Source organism: Oryzias latipes, chromosome 23, assembly GCF_053564925.1.
Source record: "Oryzias latipes strain Hd-rR chromosome 23, Olatipes_Hd-rR_3.1".
Taxonomy (NCBI): domain Eukaryota; kingdom Metazoa; phylum Chordata; class Actinopteri; order Beloniformes; family Adrianichthyidae; genus Oryzias; species Oryzias latipes.
The window spans coordinates 12,245,192-12,263,667 of NC_136259.1; the positions used below are offsets into that span (position 1 = coordinate 12,245,192).

The window sequence follows — 18,476 nt, forward strand, 5'->3', positions numbered from 1 at the left end:
TGCACAGTGGCAGGAGTTTATTAGAAATTCACCTCTGAGTTGTGGGCAGGACTGTTGGCACAGTGACCCCTTGTCACTCAGCTGTTTACACTCTCTCACCTCAAAAACCCAACCTAACATTAGCGGTGCAACAAAAATGGTGAGCTATCCAGGAGTTCTGATCCAGATTTCAGCTCAGACGAGGAAAACAAAGACCTTCATGGAGATGAATCAGAATGGAACGGAGCAGGGAGCTTGAGACCCCACCCCGTAATTCTTACGCAACAACTACAAGCTTTTTCAAATGGCAAATTTTTATCTACTCTTGATTCCCAATTTTAATAAAATACTCTGAAATGCAATTTTAATATTTTATTTATGTCCTCCATCATGAGAAAAACACTACAAGAACATAATAAAAACACCAAAAACAGCACTTTCATTGTAGTGAGACCTTAACTCCTTTCATTCTATTCTAGTAGAAAAATGTCCCTGCTTGTCTAGAATTTAAGTGTTTTTGACTTTTTCTGCTACAGAATGGAACAACAGACTAGAAAAAAAGAGACATTGAATAAGGACGTGATGTTTTTATTGAAATGGAATAAATGATTAAGAACCAGTCTGTCTGTGAACTACAGAGATCAGAGCTCCAACAGAACCAGGATTTTACAGAGGCAGCCACTGAAGTTCTAATGACACCTGGTAGAAGAAGAATACTGACGTGAGAACTGTGTGAAAGTTGCGACCTTTGTCATGAAATGTATTCTGAGTGCGGCACACCTGGGCTGAACGATGGTGGATGCATTTGCATTAAAAAACTGTTTTTAAATGAACCCAGAGCAGGGCTGCTGGGTTTGTAAACTCTTCTTTAAAAACTCATTCATACAGTACTCTGATAAATAAAGTATTCAAGTACCTGCCAGCACTGTCACACTGTGTTCTTGTCTTCAGTAAAAAATGCCTGGGTTGCAAACTCTCAGCCTAAAGACATAAAATAACATTGCTGCAGAGAAAAAACAGTTCAGAAAGCTGACTGTCTGTAAACATTAAGGCTTAGTGACCCCCCCCCCTCCACAGAAATGAGACAGGGGGAGGGGGGGTCCCACCACTGTGGTCATACACTTCCTCTTCCACCTTCATTTTTGATCCCTCCTGGAGTGGTTCACTCATCTTAGTGCTCAGAAAAGTTCCTTTACAGTCCCTGTAATCATCATATATTATCTAAAGTATAAATAAAAAGTGGGCTATAATACATACGAGGTGAGAATGGAGGCGTGATCAAATTTGAAAGGGGCTTGAATTAAAAAGAAAACAGGGTACAGCGACAGACTCTTACCACAGGGTGCTGTTTCGCTTCTTTCTTCGCTGTAATCTAAGCTGCTACAGTCTAACCTGCTAAGGGGAACATGAGCTGGAAGCATCTGCAGACACTTCTCAACATGTCTGCTTCCAGACCCGTCAAACGGAACCAAGCAACACGCATGTTCACATGTTCTCCTCACATAGCTGCTGGGTGGCCCACGTCCAGCCTCCTCTGAGCAGAGCCTCTTTTTCGGCCCGCTGGCCTGGAACTGACCATGTTTCCCAGAGTTCCTGGTGTTCTGAAGAAGGCTTTGGAAGAAGAGCAAGGGGTTTCCTTTGGACTGTGAGGGGTCTGTGGAGAGACAGCAGTCGGTCAGCGTGGGGGGCGGGGGCGTGTCGTTCCGGACATGGCGAGCGCTCTTACCTGAGGTTCTGGGCTGTTGATACTGGCCTGTGAGGGTGAGAACCTGCTCTGAGTGGGAGTGGAACCTGGGGAGGGCAGGGCTGTCCTGCTGACGTCCGATGACACTGCAGCCCTGAAAGGCGTCGCCCCCACCATAAAGTGGCCTGGGGGCACCATGGCGGGCAGGCCGAAGCCCAGAGGGGTGGGGCTATCGGAGGTGAGGTGCTGCATGCTGCCGGCCACCAGGGGGTAGTGGGGGATGGCTGCAGATGGAAGGAAGACGTACGGCAGCGCCATAGCAGGGATGCTGCCTGGTGCAATTGCCACGCTGGCTGGCGGCTGGCCGGCGGGGATGAGGAAGTTGAGGCTGTTTAAACCTAGGGGAGGAAAAGGCGTTGGCAAGGTTCCTGCACAAACATGCGTGTTCTCTGAAACATACCTGCAGTGTTGGGAAGGTACAGGTAGTGTGAGGGCTGCTCAGCGCTGCTGTCTGCGCAGACGGCTGCTGAAGTCCTGCTGCTGTGCAGCTGTGCGCTCTCTGCTGCAGCTCCCAACTGCACAAAACAAGCAGGAGTCAGAAGAAATCATCCTGATTTGGCTCAAAAAAGGTCCAAAGGCAGTTAGAACATCACCTCTGCAACATCATTGGACCCTGATTTTCCTGTCCGTTTTCCCCCCATCTCCTCCTCTTCCTCACTCTCCTTCCTCCTCTTCTTCCCAGCCTCCGGGCTGGATAATCCCTGACCCTCAGGGGTCTGCTGGAGCGTCTTCGGTCCCCTGAATAGAGTGAGCAGCGAGGGGCGAGACAGGCTGGGCAGGTAGGCCAAGCAGTGAGGAGAGGACAGGAGCAGGGGTTCAGGGTAGGGGTGGGCTGCTAGAACGGCCTGGTGGGTGGAGGAGGGGGGCGACAGGTGGGATCTGGGGAGAAATGAGGCCTGGAGTCAGCCGTCACGCCCTGCTTCACTCTTTCAGACATTCTAGGGTGAAGGCGACAGATAAGTTCACATCCATCAGGCCCTCAAACCTGCTGCTCCACATTACAGAAATAAACACCAAGGGATTGTGGATTTTTGATGTGTTTAAGTGCTGCTAGAATGCTGGGTCATCAGAGTTTTCTTATCAGCCACTTGTCAATATTATCTATTAAAAATCTTTAAATGTTTTCATTTTCATAACCAGATAAGCCCTGATTGGGGACGATTGGCGTTTACTATTTGAAGATTTGTCTGCTCTCTGTCTTTGTATTCCTAGTTAGTTTTAAGCTGCTGTCATTTCAAGTTGGGTATAAATTGTTTTTTGTACGTTTTTGATATTTGACTGTACATGTGAATACACAATTTAAGTACATAGTTACGCACAAAATGTGTTGTCTGAGATACAAATCAAGAATTCTGCACACACACAAATCCAGTGAGACCATTTTCTCTCCGTCCTCGTCACTTTTGGGCTGCAGTCTTTGGTGCAGCAGAAAGACTGTGTCCTGGGAAGCAGGAAGTAAAAACATTTCTTCTTCCTGCAGAGTGGAGGCGTTCAACATTTGTGGAGCAACTCCAAACACCTGCAGAGTTTGATCCCCCTAAGACGTTTGTTCAGAAATGTTCTGCTGATTACGGCCGCCTGTCTGCGCTTCAAGCTCCTGAGTTAAAGGGATCATTTTTGATCTTGAGCACTGGTGTGGGTTGGTTTTGTCAGAAACGAGCAGCATTTCTATCAGCAAAGACATAATGGAGGAAGAACTTACGCGTGGAGCTCTGCAGGAGCCTTCCTGGAATAATCTACAGGCTGGTTTGGACCTGCGGTGGAAGATGGGATCAGTTTTGGGCTAAACCTCAAACACGATGCGGTTCAGTCTAAGGCGGATTTGTTTCTTACTGCGGGGGGCACAGCGAGGGCTGCAGGGCGCCGAGCTGACCTGCCGCTCCACGGCGGCAGCAGAAGGCGCTGTGTTGAAGGAGGAGTGGCGGCACAGCTTCAGCTTCCTGGCATCCTGTTGGCTGGCGGGCTGGGGGTGCTTGGCTGGAGCCTCTGCGCACAGAGCAGAGATTAGAAAGGCTCTACGCTCTCCTGGTGCAATGTGGACGGTTTCCGGTTTCTCACGGGCGTTTCCAATGCCGCTGAACTCCACAGGGCCCAGCCACCTGAAGGCCGGCTTCCTGCCTCTCTCCTCTCTGACGTGAACCTTCTTTATGAGGTTCAGGCTGGTCAGCACGTTGGCGATGTCATAGAGGCGCCGCACCTTCGCTAAAAGTTCACACGGGACTCGGTTAACTTCCTGACAGAGAATCTTGAGGATCTGCAGGATTTTCAAAAGGTCTTACTTTTGTACTTGCTGTGGCTCGACGAGTCTCGACTCTCCTCGATGAGGATCTGCGCTGCGGCGTCCAGAGTCACCGTCTGAGTTTTGGACACCAGGAAGAGCATGACAAACTTCTGGCTCATGATGCGCAGAGATTTGTCCTTCCTGTTTCCACCAGCTGCAAAACACCAGGGAAAACGGTAACCCTGCCTCCTCTGACAAAGGTCTGCAGGGCTCTGGGTTCATGTCTGCTTTACTGCAACCAGAACCAGAACCAACGTGAACAGAACTCAGGATCAGATAGCAGCTGAGCAGCAGAACAGTTCTCCAAGATCAGAGCAAAAGCAGGAGAACGGTCTGATTCACTACAGTTACAACACAACACACAAACAAGACACCAACCACAACACAGGACACAAAATATTAGGGATGTCCCGATCAGAATAGGTGAAGGTTTGGTGACTGTAGCTTTTGTATCTTCAGACCTATTGAACATATTTGACTATATGTCATTCATATCTCCATTACAAATAAAAAACAATGGCTTTCTTCCAAAATTGTTGTTGTAGCATCAATGTGATGAGTTTTCGTGACTACATTACATCTTCGTTGTTCACCTTTCAACACATCCCTTCAGGGATGACCACAGCCAATCAGCTTTCACTGGTTTGCACAGGTGGTGACACAACCCTGTATTTTATCCGGGCTCTGGACCGGCACAGGGAGACCCAGACGTTGTCCATGCGCCAGTCCTACACGCAGCCAACTGAGCCATCCAGCCTCTCTGTCTAGCTCATATCAATGTAACAGTTTATTTGTTTAGGTTGTTTTGACAACATTATGGATTTATTTAGTTGGTTTATTTTTTTGGATCGCCTTTTCCCGGCGCTCGCACGGCTTTGCAGCGTCTCACTGCTGTCTCTGTCGGCAGCGCAGAGAGCAGTTCTCATCACAAAAGAAACAAAATTTTTGAACTTTTTTCTGTTAAAATGTCTTTGTTTGTATTGGTTTGTCTTAATTCAAACAAAGACATTTTAACAGAAAAAAGTTCAAAAATTTTGTTTCTTTTGTGATGAGACTCTATAAAGATCTTCCATTGTTACTAAGGTGATTTTCTGCGCCTCCTGCTGCCATATTCCGCTGCACATCACGCCAATAAAACGTTGTGATCCGTTCATGTTATGCAGACTTCTAGAATGGCATTTATTTGAAATAATAAGCTTGGAATATACAGCGCTGATCAGGACATCTCAACAAAATACACAAACAAAAAATGCACAAACAGACACTGTACGCAACATGGATACAACCCAAAACATCACCAGCAAATAGACACTAAACAAACAAAATAAATTCGATGAAGTACCAGCCAAACCATGAATTTAAACAGAAATTCTGCCATAAACGTCGCTGGTCTTAATCTGTTTAAATGGCAACAAAGAAGGTTGGGTAACCATGGAAACGCTGGACCCTGTGTTGCCAAACTGTGCCCTAACCTGAGATGCTATAAAGACGTTACCGTTTCCAGTCTCAGCCTCTGCTGCTTCTTCTTCTCGACTCGAGTCAATCCTCCCAGTGTCCGCGGCCTGATCCATCTGCAGGTGGTAGCCCTGCTCCCGCCCCCTCTGCTGCAGCTCCTGCAGCGTGGCCTGCAGCTGCTGGCGGCCGTACCAGTGATAGCTGTTCTTGGCTATCCGGCCCACAATGCTCAGGGACTCGAGGACATTCACAATGTCGTAGATTCGCCGCCGCTCCACCCCTGTTGAGTTATTACACAAATACAGGATCACCGCACGAGCAGCAAAGGATTTATGCTTTTAAAATTTACATCAGGGACTTCCAATAACTGAGATACTGCATCCTTCAGGCTCTCACCCAGGCTGGTGGCCACCTCGTCCAGGGAGATCCAGATGAGGGGCTGGGATGGTGGGTAATCAGGGTAACGGGCCAAGAACTTCTGGCACAGCAGACCCAGACTCTTCTGCTTCCTGCTCGGCTTCTTGTCTTCATCCTCCTTTTCATTCATAGCTGCAAACTGAGCAGATAAGCTTTAAATCTCAGTTCCAATCATACAATTACCATGTAACTAGCAGTAACATGTATTTTTCTTCTAAGAATATCAACAAGTCTAACAATAAAGCCGGGCCTTCGGGTACCTGACACAGGTCTTCCAGCTCTGGGTCCTCCACTGACCCGTCTGGGCTCCCGGGGTTTTCCTTATCGTTCTCCAGGGGTCGAAACAGCACCTTCTTCATCTCTCTGTCCCGGATGTCCGAGCTGGCGGCGCGGATCAGCACCTTCAGGTTGGCTGTGGGTGTCCAGGGCTCTGCCGGAGCTGAGTGTTTGATGGGGGTGAGGTCGAGGGTCAGAGTCCTCCTGCTCTTCAGCAGCATGCTGGACTCCGCAGATTTCAGTGGGATAGACTTTCTCCTGTCCACGCACACGTTCTCCTGTGGATAGGAGAGGTCAGGGAATGTGATCTGGATCCAAACCCTCACCTAACCGCTCTGACTGACATTCCTGCCCACCTTCTGCTCGGTGTGGCCCGCATCCTTCGGAGGCCCCCCGCTGCAGCTCCTCCGCGGGCTCTTGAGGTCCCTCAGCGTCACGCACTTCACATCCATCAGGAGAAACTGCAGAACAAGCACGGAGCCGGGCACGCACGACGTGAGCAGCATCTCCCTTCAGCCACATTTGATTTGGCGCAAAGATCATCAGCTAACTAGCACATAGCTGGCTAACTGCGCCACTTTAACGCCACTTCCCCGTAGTGTGAACAAACCCAGTCCAGCTTTTTAGCTTCATTGGTGACCAAACTAAACAGACCTAAACTAAGTAGCCTCAGATAAGTTATAAAATTAGTTTATAACCGTTAAAGGGCCAGTTCCCTCTATTTAATCACCAATCAAAATCTTCATCAAGCCTGAACCTCATGTTTCACTGACTAGGGGGCATTAATATATGAATTTAGTGATGATCTAAGCGGTTAATTTTGGTTTAATTAGATTTATAGCTAAACTTTTTTGGAAAACATTACATCACTGTTCCAGACAGCAGGAAACCACTGGAGGGAAAGTTGGTATTTACCCTGTATGGCCTCCGAGTATAAATAAATCCTCCCCAGCGTTGGCCTTTGCGATCTCGTCCTCGTTCAAGCCACCATCGCTGAATGATTTCCTCTTTTTGAAAATTAGCGGGCAGTTTCTTTTTTCTAAGCTGTCCCGTCATGTGACGCCGCAGCCCCGCTTGTTGGAACAGTCTGTCCAGCCCAGACGCAAAACCTCAGTAACACCCGCTTCAGCTTATGTTCTGGCGCTCTGAAGCAGCTGGATCACTCCATCCAATCAGAAGGCTGCTGGTTGGAAACGTCATCGTTCTGTTATCCAATCATCGGGCCTGGTTTCCAGATGTCCGAAAAGAATGGGAGAGAGGCCACGCCCCCAGAGTTGTGTTGGCGGTGCAACAGGCGCGCTCAGCCCTGAACAGGGCGGGGATGAAGAGCTCTCACTCTGACATTTTTACGAGCTCCATTCATTTAATTTTAATGTAGATAAAATGTGCCAACACAACTTGATAATCAAACTGTTATTAACCCTAGTATAACAGAAAGACAAGAATTTACTCATAAGTTCACTTAAAATGTCTAAGACCAATTGGTCTCGTTAAAAGCAATATAATACTACAGAAAAGTATATGTGTAAAGCACAGCCTTTTTTTTTACTTTGGCTTGCTGTTTTTAGGGGGCAGGGTCGCAACAGTAACAGAGTTTGAGTAATATACCTCAATATCAAGCAAACCTCAAACCACTGGTTGTTTAAAAAAATCAATTGTTTTTGGCAATAATTGTTTTTACAGCCTATTCCTCAAACCCATATTTTTTTTAACGGAGTGATACATCGCATTGTCATACGATCGTTGAGACAGAGGTTCTTGTACCCCTTTTTCCCCCCACGGGGACACTGGCGTCGCACAGCCGAGAAAAGACCTTTAATCTAATCAGCGGGGCCTCTGTCTGCATGTTTGGCTGTAATTAGCTGGAGCCCTGAAACCAGGCAGAGGAAGGGCAGGTGGGGGTATGTTTACAGATGAAATGGCGCTCTCAGTACCTGAGCTGTAGCGGGAAAAGTTGTGGCGGGGAAGTACTGACACCGCCCCCCCAGCTATGACCTTTGTTGGGGGCGAGTCTGGAGTTTTTGCATGATTGACACGACGGAGGAAAACCGCCAAGCGCCTCACAAACCGGTGTAGATGCCAGGGGGGGATACATAACATACACAAAAATAAGATTACGTTAAAATATAAAACTGAGCAAAATTACATGTTCTGATTGCTTTTTGGTTTGCATTAGGGGAAATGGAATGTAAGTAAAATCTAATTTGGAGCTTTATTGCTAAATTTCGTTTTGTGAATATACTTGGTAAACAAAATCAGGAGATTAATTTAAAAAATTGAGACGAAGGTTTATAAACATAATCAATGAAACCAAATAAGATGTTTTTCCATGTTAAAGTTAAAATGTGGTACATTTTAGTTTCAATTTCAATCTGTCCCAAAAATACAATGGTGAGGTTTACTGTACCTTTATGTCTCTTCCAAACTTTGTTGTCCACTGGCCTGAGGCAATGTATTGAGTGAGGTCACTCAGGGGCGCAACTACCTAATTTCATACGCAGACACATTAAAAAAGCCCCCCCCACCACCACTACTACTACTACTACACACACTCAGACATAAATGCACATAATAAAACGTTCCATCCACCCCTCCTAAGGTTATCTAAACATCCACACAACACCTTCATTGTTTAAATGTTTACATCTCATTACTTCTTATCTGATTATGGATATGAACCAGCAGAACATTTTTGTGAGCTATTTTCAACCGTGTATTGCCTCAATGATTCCCCAAATTTGTGTGGTGAAGGTCATTCAGAAGAATCTTCTGAGTAATGCCTTGCCTCAGCCCTCTCCTCTGTACCTCTCTGTTCTTCTCCCTCTTCATCATCAGCTGATCGTCTCTCTTTCTCTCTATCATCATCACCATCATCTGAACCTCTCTCCTCGTTCTTCTCTGTTGGGACTGACTTGTCATGTATGTCTGCACTTGTTTTCCCAAAATAAGTTAACAGGTGGTCAGCAGAAGTTTAAACCAGAATGAGCATCTAGGTTTTGGTGACTTTTAATAGTTTAATGATTCCTACCTGAAGTAATCTTTGCTCTCTTTGATATCAGATGCATCACCAACCTCATGTCTGTCTCCTTAACCTCTTGCCTGTGTTCTTTTCCACTAAAGCAGCTGGGTAACTCGGTTGGTAAGGTAAAGGGTTGCCAAACAGGAATCCAGGGTTTGATTCCTGGCATAGTTTATTACAAAGTTATTATTAAATTATATGGCCAAGCAACAATTATTTCATGTTTTAAATAAATTAAACATCTTGCTAATGCAAGTTTTTTTTAATGAAGAATACTATTTAAAAATGACTGACTTGGTATGAACTGGCTTTGCCCTGACCATCAACCATAAGACCAACCTGTTTTTTTCCTCCTTCTGTCCTGATTCTTTTTCTCTCTTCTTGTCTTTAACTCCATCCTCACAGCTTTATGATATAAACCTTGTGTAAGGAAGATTTTCAAAGAATACAGAGACCTAACTATATGTAAAAATAGAAACATTTTAATTTTAAATTATATTTGTGTTGGATATCACTTAGTGGTGTAATACAATAGAATAGATTTCTTTATTGTTGTTAAACATCTCCAAATGTCTAAATAGTCACTCAAAAAAATAATTATCCAAACTTTTAACAATATAAAAATAAAAATAAACCATATAACCCACCATCACACATATTTCTCCCTTCTGCCCACAGGATCAGATTTTATCATCATTTAGTGCTGTTTCAGTCAAAGGATAAAAACTTTTTCAGTGTTTTGGTACATCTAGTTAAATAAATTATTTATGTCTGTCTGAAAGAAAATCAGAACAAACAAGCTCCTTTTTTATCTTCATGATTATTGATACTGTAAATCCTGCTTTGTACAGCTGCAAGACACTTGTGACCAGAGTAGCTTTAGCCTGAATGTTTCCAAGCCTGTTTTTATCACCGCTATAACATACCTGCTGTCTCTCAACCATTTAGAGAAACATTTCTTCATTCACACCACATCTTTGTCTCTTTTGCGTTTTCTTTTTTGATCCCCTGATTGTTTTTTCTTTTCCCTTTCCATGTAATCCTGTCATCTGAGGGGTATTCCAAAAAGCAGGTTATGTGAATCATCACGGTAAGTTTGCAGCTAAGGAAGCGCATAACATCAGCTTTCGGTTCCAAAAACAGAGGCATGTTTCAGGGTATTCTTAGTTCCCATAGCAACTCATGCTCTGAACATAACCTGGTCTGGAGCAAGTTTAGTTGAAGGTTACCGGTAGTTTGTTTTCAGAGAGGTAAAGGAGCATGGCGTGTCCATTTGAAGGACACGCCATTAGGACTGATGAAAGTCCTCAGCTGTGAGACATTCACGTTTTGTTTCAGTTGAGCTCCTGCTTTACTTTACAGGGTTGCCACACGCTTTTCTGAAATAGAGGCTATCACATGTGGTCCAGACCAGTTTGCCTCCAGACATCCTCTTTTTCCTCCTTCCATTCTTTTATTGGCTATAAGGACCTCATCACCAACTTTGAATATGAATGATTTCACATTCCTTTTTTTCCTGGTCTCGTATTCCTTCTTTTGTGTCTTCTGCATTTTTTATGTTCTGGTAAATCTGAGAAAAAACATAAATATTTATGCAATGGATATTTAAAACATTGCGTTTTAGATTCCTAGATGCATGTATTTCTATTCTACCATTACCTTGGCATGCAAATCAGCAACTCCTGCAATCTTGGCCTCCAGGTGTTCTTCAGTCTCCTCTACTACAACAACAACTTTGTCATTCCCTTCTTCTCGTGTGACGTTTATCACACTTGCTGTTCAAGGGTGTCTTCCAAACAGGGCACAATAGGGTGTGATGCCTGCCCCTATTCCCCTTAAATAGATGTCCTAGTCATTTTCATCCTCCTCACAGTATTTGACAAGCGCAGTCTTTCTGTTCCGATTGGTGCGCTCATCCTGTTCATTGGCGTTGGGGACGGTAGCCTGATGTAATACAATTTTTCACACCTAAAGCCTAAAAAAAACCACGGTTTACCTGTAGGCACATTAGGTTATGCCTTGAAAAATAAAGTACAATTCATTACAAGTATTCAATGTCACTAATACAATGTTTTCAAATAGGTAACTGTACCTAATTTACACATTTTGTGCCCTTGATTAGTAATGATCCTCCAACGTCAAGCAAAATATTGATAATTTTTCTTGACACCTTCGTGGCAGTTTTGATCCAGAGGGGTTTTGCTTCAATCCACTTGGCTGTTAGAATGAACCTGCAACATGAGATTCAGTTAGTTTTTAGCATACGTTGCATCCACGACTGTCACGTTATTGTCACGGCGTGTAGACGGATCCCAGAGCAGAGTCAGACTGAATGTGTCAGATAAGTGATGTTTATTAGCTTCACCACAGGAACAAGAACCAAAGGAGACAGACTAGGGGTGAAGGCAGGAGGCTAGGCCACAGACAGCGTTCACAGGAACAAGGGCGAGGCCACATGGAAAGGGAAATAACCTGGCAGGTTGGAAGAGCCAGGGAGAGGCTTTTAAAGGACAGTGTAGATTGGTTCCAGGTGTGCAGAAACACCAGTCTAGAAAGCCACGCCTCCTGCCCCAGGCCACCCTGCAGAAGCACAAAGCAGACAAAACATAAGTACAAAACACAACACCACAAAACCAAATAAAAGAAAACCCCTAACCATAACAGGGCCCCCCCCTCAAGGCACGCCCCCCGGCGGGCAACCAGACCCAGCCGAACGGCCAGCATAAAAGTCAGAAATGAGGGCAGGGTCCAGGATGAAAGAGCGGGGCACCCAAGAACGCTCCTCAGGACCATAACCCACCCAGTCCACCAAAAACTGCAGGCCACGACCCCGCCGCCGGACCCCCAAAAGGCGACGGACAGCAAAAGCCGGACCGCCATCCACGACCCGGGCGGGAGGAGGGGGCTCGGTCGGAGGGCTAAGAGAGCTGGAGGACACAGGCTTCAGGAGAGACACATGAAAGGACGGATGAATGTTCAGGGAGGGAGGCAATTTCAGGCGGACGACAGAGGGATTGATGACACGGTCAATCACAAAGGGGCCAATGAAGCGAGGAGAGAGTTTCCGAGACTCACACTGCAGCGGGATGTCCCGGGTCGACAGCCAGACCTTTTGCCCCCGTACGTAGTCCGGAGCAGGAACCCTATGGCGGTCCGCCAGTGCACGGTTCCGCGAAGCAGTCCGGGAGAGGGCCGCCCGAACCTCACGCCAAACCCGACGGGCCCTCCTGAGGTGGTCCTGGACAGATGGGACAGCCACCGCACTCTCCTGAGAGGGGAACAGGGGAGGCTGATAGCCAGCAGAAGCCATGAAGGGAGATACACCCGTCGCAGAAGAAACCAAGGTGTTGTGGGAGTATTCGACCCAGGGCAGGAAAGTGGACCAGGATGCAGGGTGACTGGCAGTCACACAGCGTAGAACCGCCTCCAGGTCCTGGTTAGCACGCTCCGTTTGTCCATTGGTCTGGGGATGGTAACCCGAGGAGAGACTCGCTGTGGCTCCAATAGCTCGGCAGAAGGCGTTCCACACCCTAGAAGTGAACTGGGGGCCACGGTCCGACACGATGTCCTGGGGGAGTCCGTGTAACCTGAACACGTGTTGGACGAGGAGGTGGGCAGTCTCTAAGGCGGAAGGAAGCTTTGAGAGAGGCACGAAGTGGACAGACTTTGAGAATCGATCAGCAATGGTCAAAACGGTAGTGTTACCTTCAGAGGGTGGAAGGCCTGTAACGAAATCCAGTGAAATATGGGACCAGGGCCGGTGCGGTACAGGAAGCGGTCGCAGGAGTCCCGCAGGTGCACGGTGGGAGGCCTTTCCACGAGCACATATAGTGCAGGCCTGGACGAACTCCCGGGTGTCTGAGGCCATGGAAGGCCACCAGAAGCGCTGCCGCAGTAAAGTTAGGGTGCGGTGAATACCAGGATGGCAGGCTACCTTAGAGCAGTGACCCCACTGCAACACTGACGAACGAGTCGATGGAGGAACAAACAGAAGTCCAGGGGGACACTCAGGGGGAGAAGGGCAGTTCACCTGGGCTCTCTGGACAGCATGCTCCACCTCCCAGACAGCGGCACCGATCACACAGGACTGGGGTAGTATTGTATCCTGAGATGCCGGGTCTGAAGCCGGGTTGTCGAACTGTCTGGATAGAGCGTCTGGTTTCACATTACGAGATCCGGGACGGTAGGTGAGTGTGAAATTGAAGCGTCCCAGGAAAAGGGACCAACGAGCCTGGCGTGGGTTTAGTCTGCGGGCAGAACGGAGGTACGACAGGTTTTTATGGTCAGTCCATACCAGGAACGGTTGAGATGCACCCTCCAACCAATGACGCCATTCGGTCAAGGCCAGTACCACCGCCAACAGCTCCCGGTTTCCCACGTCGTAATTTCTTTCTGCTGGTGAGAGCTGCCGAGAGTAGAACGCGCAGGGGTGCATCTTCTGATCAGAGGACGACCGCTGGGAAAGTACAGCGCCAACTCCAGACTCTGATGCATCCACTTCTACCACAAATTGAGCCGTAGGATCAGGGTGAGACAACACAGGTGCAGAACAAAAAAGATGTTTCAGCCTTTGAAAAGCCAAATCGGCTTCCTTGGACCAGGAGAACTGTTCTTTTACAGAGGTGAGTCTGGTGAGGGGGGAGGCCACTGAACTATAATTCCGGATAAACCTACGGTAAAAATTAGCAAACCCCAAGAACCTCTGGAGTTGCTTTCTGTTAGTGGGTCTAGGCCAGTCCGCCACTGCTTTAATCTTAGCAGGGTCTGGCTTGAGTTGCCCCCCCCTTTCAATAACAAAACCAAGAAAACTGATAGTGGAAACATGAAAAACACATTTCTCCCCCTTGACATAGAGCCTATTGGTTAACAACCGCTGAAGGACATGTCTGACATGTTGAACGTGCTCTGCAGGAGTCTGTGAAAAAATCAAAATGTCATCTAAATAAACAAACACAAATCTATTCAACATGTCGCGCAGCACATCGTTAATGAGACACTGAAATACCGCAGGAGCATTGGTAAGTCCAAAGGGCATCACAGTGTATTCAAAATGTCCGAGGGGGGTGTTGAATGCCGTCTTCCACTCATCTCCCTCCTTTATCCTCACCAAGTGATAGGCGCTTCGGAGGTCTAGTTTAGTGAAAACTGTGGCGGTCTGGAGAGAGCTGAAGGCAGAGTCCATGAGTGGAAGAGGGTACTTGTTCTTAACAGTGATAGCGTTTAAACCTCTGTAATCGATGCAAGGGCGGAGGGTTTTGTCCTTTTTATCAACAAAGAAAAACCCAGCCGCTACTGGAGAGGAAGAGGGGCGAATGAGACCAGCTGCCAGGCTCTCTGTGATATAAGTCTCCATGGCTTCCCTTTCAGGTTTAGAGAGGTTATACAACTTGCTAGAGGGAAGTGGAGCTCCAGAAATCAGCTCAATCTCACAGTCATATGGTCTATGGGGTGGCAGAGACTTAGCGTGGTCTTTTGAAAAAACATCTTTGAGGTCATGATATTCTGGTGGAACTAAAGAAAGGTCTACAGGCCTAGGGGGCGTGTGCGAACAGGCAACAGGCGGCACAGCAGCATGCAAGCAATGAGAATGGCAAAACAGGCTCCAGTTTACAATAGATTGTGATGACCAGTCTATGTGTGGGTTATGCAATTTCAACCAAGGTAGACCTAACACGAGCTGAGCTGACGTAGAGGGAACCACATTAAAACAGATCAGTTCTCTGTGATTTCCAGAAACCAGCAGAGACACAGGGAGAGTACGATGAGTAACACAGGCCAACAGTCTACCGTCCAAAGCATAAACTCTCCTAGGCCTAGGGAGTGGTTCTGTAGGGATCTTGGACTGAGAAACAAACCGAGAGTCAATGAAGTTGTCATCCGCACCCGAGTCCATTAAAGCATGGATCTCTACTGTGGTTGAATCAAAAGAAACAGTACCTTCAAGGAGGAGGCGCCGGGAGGAGGGGTCAACAGGAGTTCGGCTCACCAGTGCCCCTCCTGAGCCTGATGAGCCTGGTCTTTTGGCCGCGCGGGACAGCTGCGCCGGAGATGGCCGGACAGGCCACAGTAGATGCAGAGCCCCTGGTGGAAACGGCGTTGACGTTCCTCAGCCGAGAGCCGAGTCCTGCCGAGCTGCATGGGCTCCTCACTGCTGACCAGCTGGATTGGTGCTGAAGTGGGCGTGGCCGCCCTCTGAGCCGCAGCCGGGGGACTCACGGGCTGGTGACGTACCTCAGGCGGAGAGAAGCGGCATGAGTACGGCGTTCCTCCTGCTCTTTCCCTGCGTCTCTCCCGAAGTCGGTTGTCCAGTCTGGTGGAGAGGGAAATCAACTCCTCCAGACTTGACGTTTCGTCGCGAGCCGCCAGTTCATCTTTAATGTCCTCCCTGAGGCCGCGGTAGAAGATTCCTGTGAGCGCTTTCTCGTCCCACCCACACTCTGCAGCCAGAATCCGGAAGTCAATGGAGTAAGCCGACACTGGACCAGAACCTTGGCGTAGGGCGAGCAGGCGGTTACTCGTCTCTTTCCCCTCCAGGGGATGATCAAAAACGCGCAGCATTTCTGCGGTGAACAGCGGCAGGGATTCACAGAGCGGGGAGTTTCCGCCAGACAGCGCTACAGCCCAGGCGGACGCCTTCCCTGAAAGCAAACTCATTATGAAAGCCACTCTTGCTCTATCGGACGAATAAGAGAAGGGCTGCTGCTCAAACACAAGCCTGCACTGGTGGAGAAACGGTTTGCAGAGTCCTGGTTCTCCTGAAAACCTGCTCGGAGTGGGGATGAAGGGCTCACGGAGCTGTGAGGCAGGAACCGGAGGAGGAGCTGGACTCGGAGCTGGGTTGAGGTCCCCGGATGGAGCATGGTCTGAAGACTTTAGAGATGTGAGTTGGGAGGAGACCTCGTCCAGACGACCGCCGAGCCGGTTTACTCCGGTGGAGAGATGTTGAAGAGAAGACATGATCTCCTGAAGAACTCGGTCATGTTGTCCCACGAGAGCCCCTTGGGATGTGATGGCTTGCTTCACTTTGTCTAGCTCCGCGGGATCCATTGTGGCCAGGTTATTCTGTCACGGCGTGTAGACGGATCCCAGAGCAGAGTCAGACTGAATGTGTCAGATAAGTGATGTTTATTAGCTTCACCACAGGAACAAGAACCAAAGGAGACAGACTGGGGGTGAAGGCAGGAGGCTAGGCCACAGACAGCGTTCACAGGAACAAGGGCGAGGCCACATGGAAAGGGAAATAACCTGGCAGGTTGGAAGAGCCAGGGAGAGGCTTTTAAAGGACAGTGTAGATTGGTTCCAGGTGTGCAGAAACACCAGTCTAGAAAGCCACGCCTCCTGCCCCAGGCCACCCTGCAGAAGCACAAAGCAGACAAAACATAAGTACAAAACACAACACCACAAAACCAAATAAAAGAAAACCCCTAACCATAACAGTTATGTTGTTTTTTTTTTATTCAAAAACTGCATATATTAACTTTGGATTAATTTATACATACAGAAACATGCTACAAAATTTAGTGCTACCTTTTGCCCTTTGTGGTGGTAGGAATGGAACTAAACAGCTCTATCCCAAGGACACTCCAAGCTTCCTGAACTTGGATGGGATGAAGAACAGGAGCAACAGTTTTAACTGTCTCATGATGCTGACAGCAGGGACACTCAGCAACCTTTGAAATAGGGTATTAAATTAATTTCAGTTATTTCCCTCAAAAGTATCTTGTACATTTGGGACAAACTAGTAATAACCTATCAGGCTTAATGGGCAGTTACAGTCAGAATATCCTAATTATCATTTTAAGGGAAAACATAGTTCAAGAAGTCAAAATATCATACCCATTTATTTACATCCTCCCGTGCAGTTTTCCAGTGGTAGGATGCAAAAAGCTTTTCCATTGTATGCATCTGCTATGATGACCCCCACTGTCAAGGTGATTGTGGGAGCTCATTAAAATGTCGCAACCTGCGCTTAAAACACAATCATTTAATACACCAGGAAAAGAGAATGTTATTTTAGCATCTGTGTTAGGGCTGGGCGATACGGCCTAAAGATGAAATCTCCGATTTTGTTTTTTTTTTAAATTCGATTTCCGATTTTTTCCCGAACTACCCCCCCCCCCCCCCCCCCCCCCCACTTAAGGAAAGCAATAAGTACAGACGGCAGACAACTTAAAGCAAAATTTGCTTTTAAAAAGTCAAAGTCCCAGTTGTGTTTAAAGTCACACTTTGTAGTCTGGACTAAAAGGAGACAAACATTCACCTTGAGAGAAGCACCATTTTCTAAAGGTTTAACAAAACAGCTCATATCTGGGGTCTACGGTTTCAACTAAATTAATAAACCCCGTCTTCTCCACGGTATTTTTGGGTACAATGTCTTTGGCTATATGCAAAGCAACCACTTCGGTGATTGTTCTCCACCATGCCCCTTTCCTAGAGATGGGTACCAAGCCCTGGTATTGAACGAGCCCCGGGGCAACATTCCTCAAGACCCCATTCTCTGTAAGATCTGACCTCAACGGTTCTGCTATCGGTACTGGAGATGTCGCATTTTTTTTATGTCGATTTAGTTATTTTTTAAATCGCCTGTTACAAAACATTTGAATTACAGTAAACCCTTGTTTTACGCGGGGGTTACGTTTCAAAAAGAACCCGTGATATGCAAAATCCGTGAAGTAGAAACCTTTTTTTTTAAACTATCATTATACAATTAAATACTCTATTATACATTGAAAAGGAAGAACAAACCATTTTACAGGCTCAAGCATTTGTTTCACAAATAAAAGTACTTTAGAAACTTTTTTTCAACAAATAACTTCTGTACTGTATTGTCAAATAATAATTTGAATCATCGATGTGAACAGAAGGCTTCAAATTGCGGAGATTAGCCCCGCCCACCGCTACCCGAAGTAATTGGATTAAACGGGAGAAAATTTAAAATGATTATGAAAAAAATGCAAAGTACAGTTGGACAAATATTGACTCAGGTGTATTTCACTGCTTTTCAGACTGAGCCGCTGCATCCTGACTCCGCTCTGTAGTGTTTTCTTCTTTTGAAGCCCGCGGTGCAGGTGTGTTTGTTCGGGGGAAGAACATAGTGATAGGCAGTTGTTGTCGCTCTTTTTTTTATGGGTTTTAGAGAAACTCGAAATTGCAAGAGAATTTGCGCGTACGTAATGTAAATTTGGCAAGCTGTTTTACGTACGTGTACATATTAAACTGCAACGTTATGATGCACAGGTAGAGAAGAAGCGGAGTGACTTTTTAGCCAATCAGAATGCAGAACACAATGCACGAGGCAAATCCGT

The 18,476-nt window shown here is 46.9% G+C and overlaps 1 protein-coding gene across 1 annotated transcript; it reads right to left on the bottom strand.

Annotated features, from left to right (window-relative positions):
- Nucleotides 1–551: 551 nt before the first annotated feature.
- On the bottom strand, nucleotides 552–7,304 carry e2f7 (E2F transcription factor 7). Its single transcript, XM_078941900.1, has 15 exons — nucleotides 7,068–7,304; nucleotides 6,509–6,613; nucleotides 6,137–6,430; nucleotides 5,856–6,015; nucleotides 5,500–5,739; nucleotides 4,003–4,158; nucleotides 3,782–3,925; nucleotides 3,557–3,709; nucleotides 3,426–3,477; nucleotides 2,317–2,602; nucleotides 2,124–2,238; nucleotides 1,706–2,061; nucleotides 1,482–1,633; nucleotides 896–960; nucleotides 552–678 (listed from the first exon to the last, which is right to left on the bottom strand). The coding sequence occupies exons 1-14, from the start codon at nucleotides 7,206–7,208 to the stop codon at nucleotides 927–929; spliced, it is 2,388 nt and encodes a 795-aa protein (XP_078798026.1). The 5' UTR covers nucleotides 7,209–7,304; the 3' UTR covers nucleotides 552–678; nucleotides 896–926.
- Nucleotides 7,305–18,476: the final 11,172 nt, after the last annotated feature.

Coding starts and splice junctions, on each gene's coding strand:
- e2f7 (XM_078941900.1), bottom strand. CDS start 7,208: ATGACGGGACAGCTTAGAAAAAAGAAACTGCCCGCTAATTTTCAAAAA. Junction 6,614..7,067: donor ATACTCGGAGGCCATACAGG/GTAAATACCAAC, acceptor CTTGTTCTGCAG/TTTCTCCTGATGGATGTGAA. Junction 3,710..3,781: donor CAGCGGCATTGGAAACGCCC/GTGAGAAACCGG, acceptor CTCTGTGCGCAG/AGGCTCCAGCCAAGCACCCC.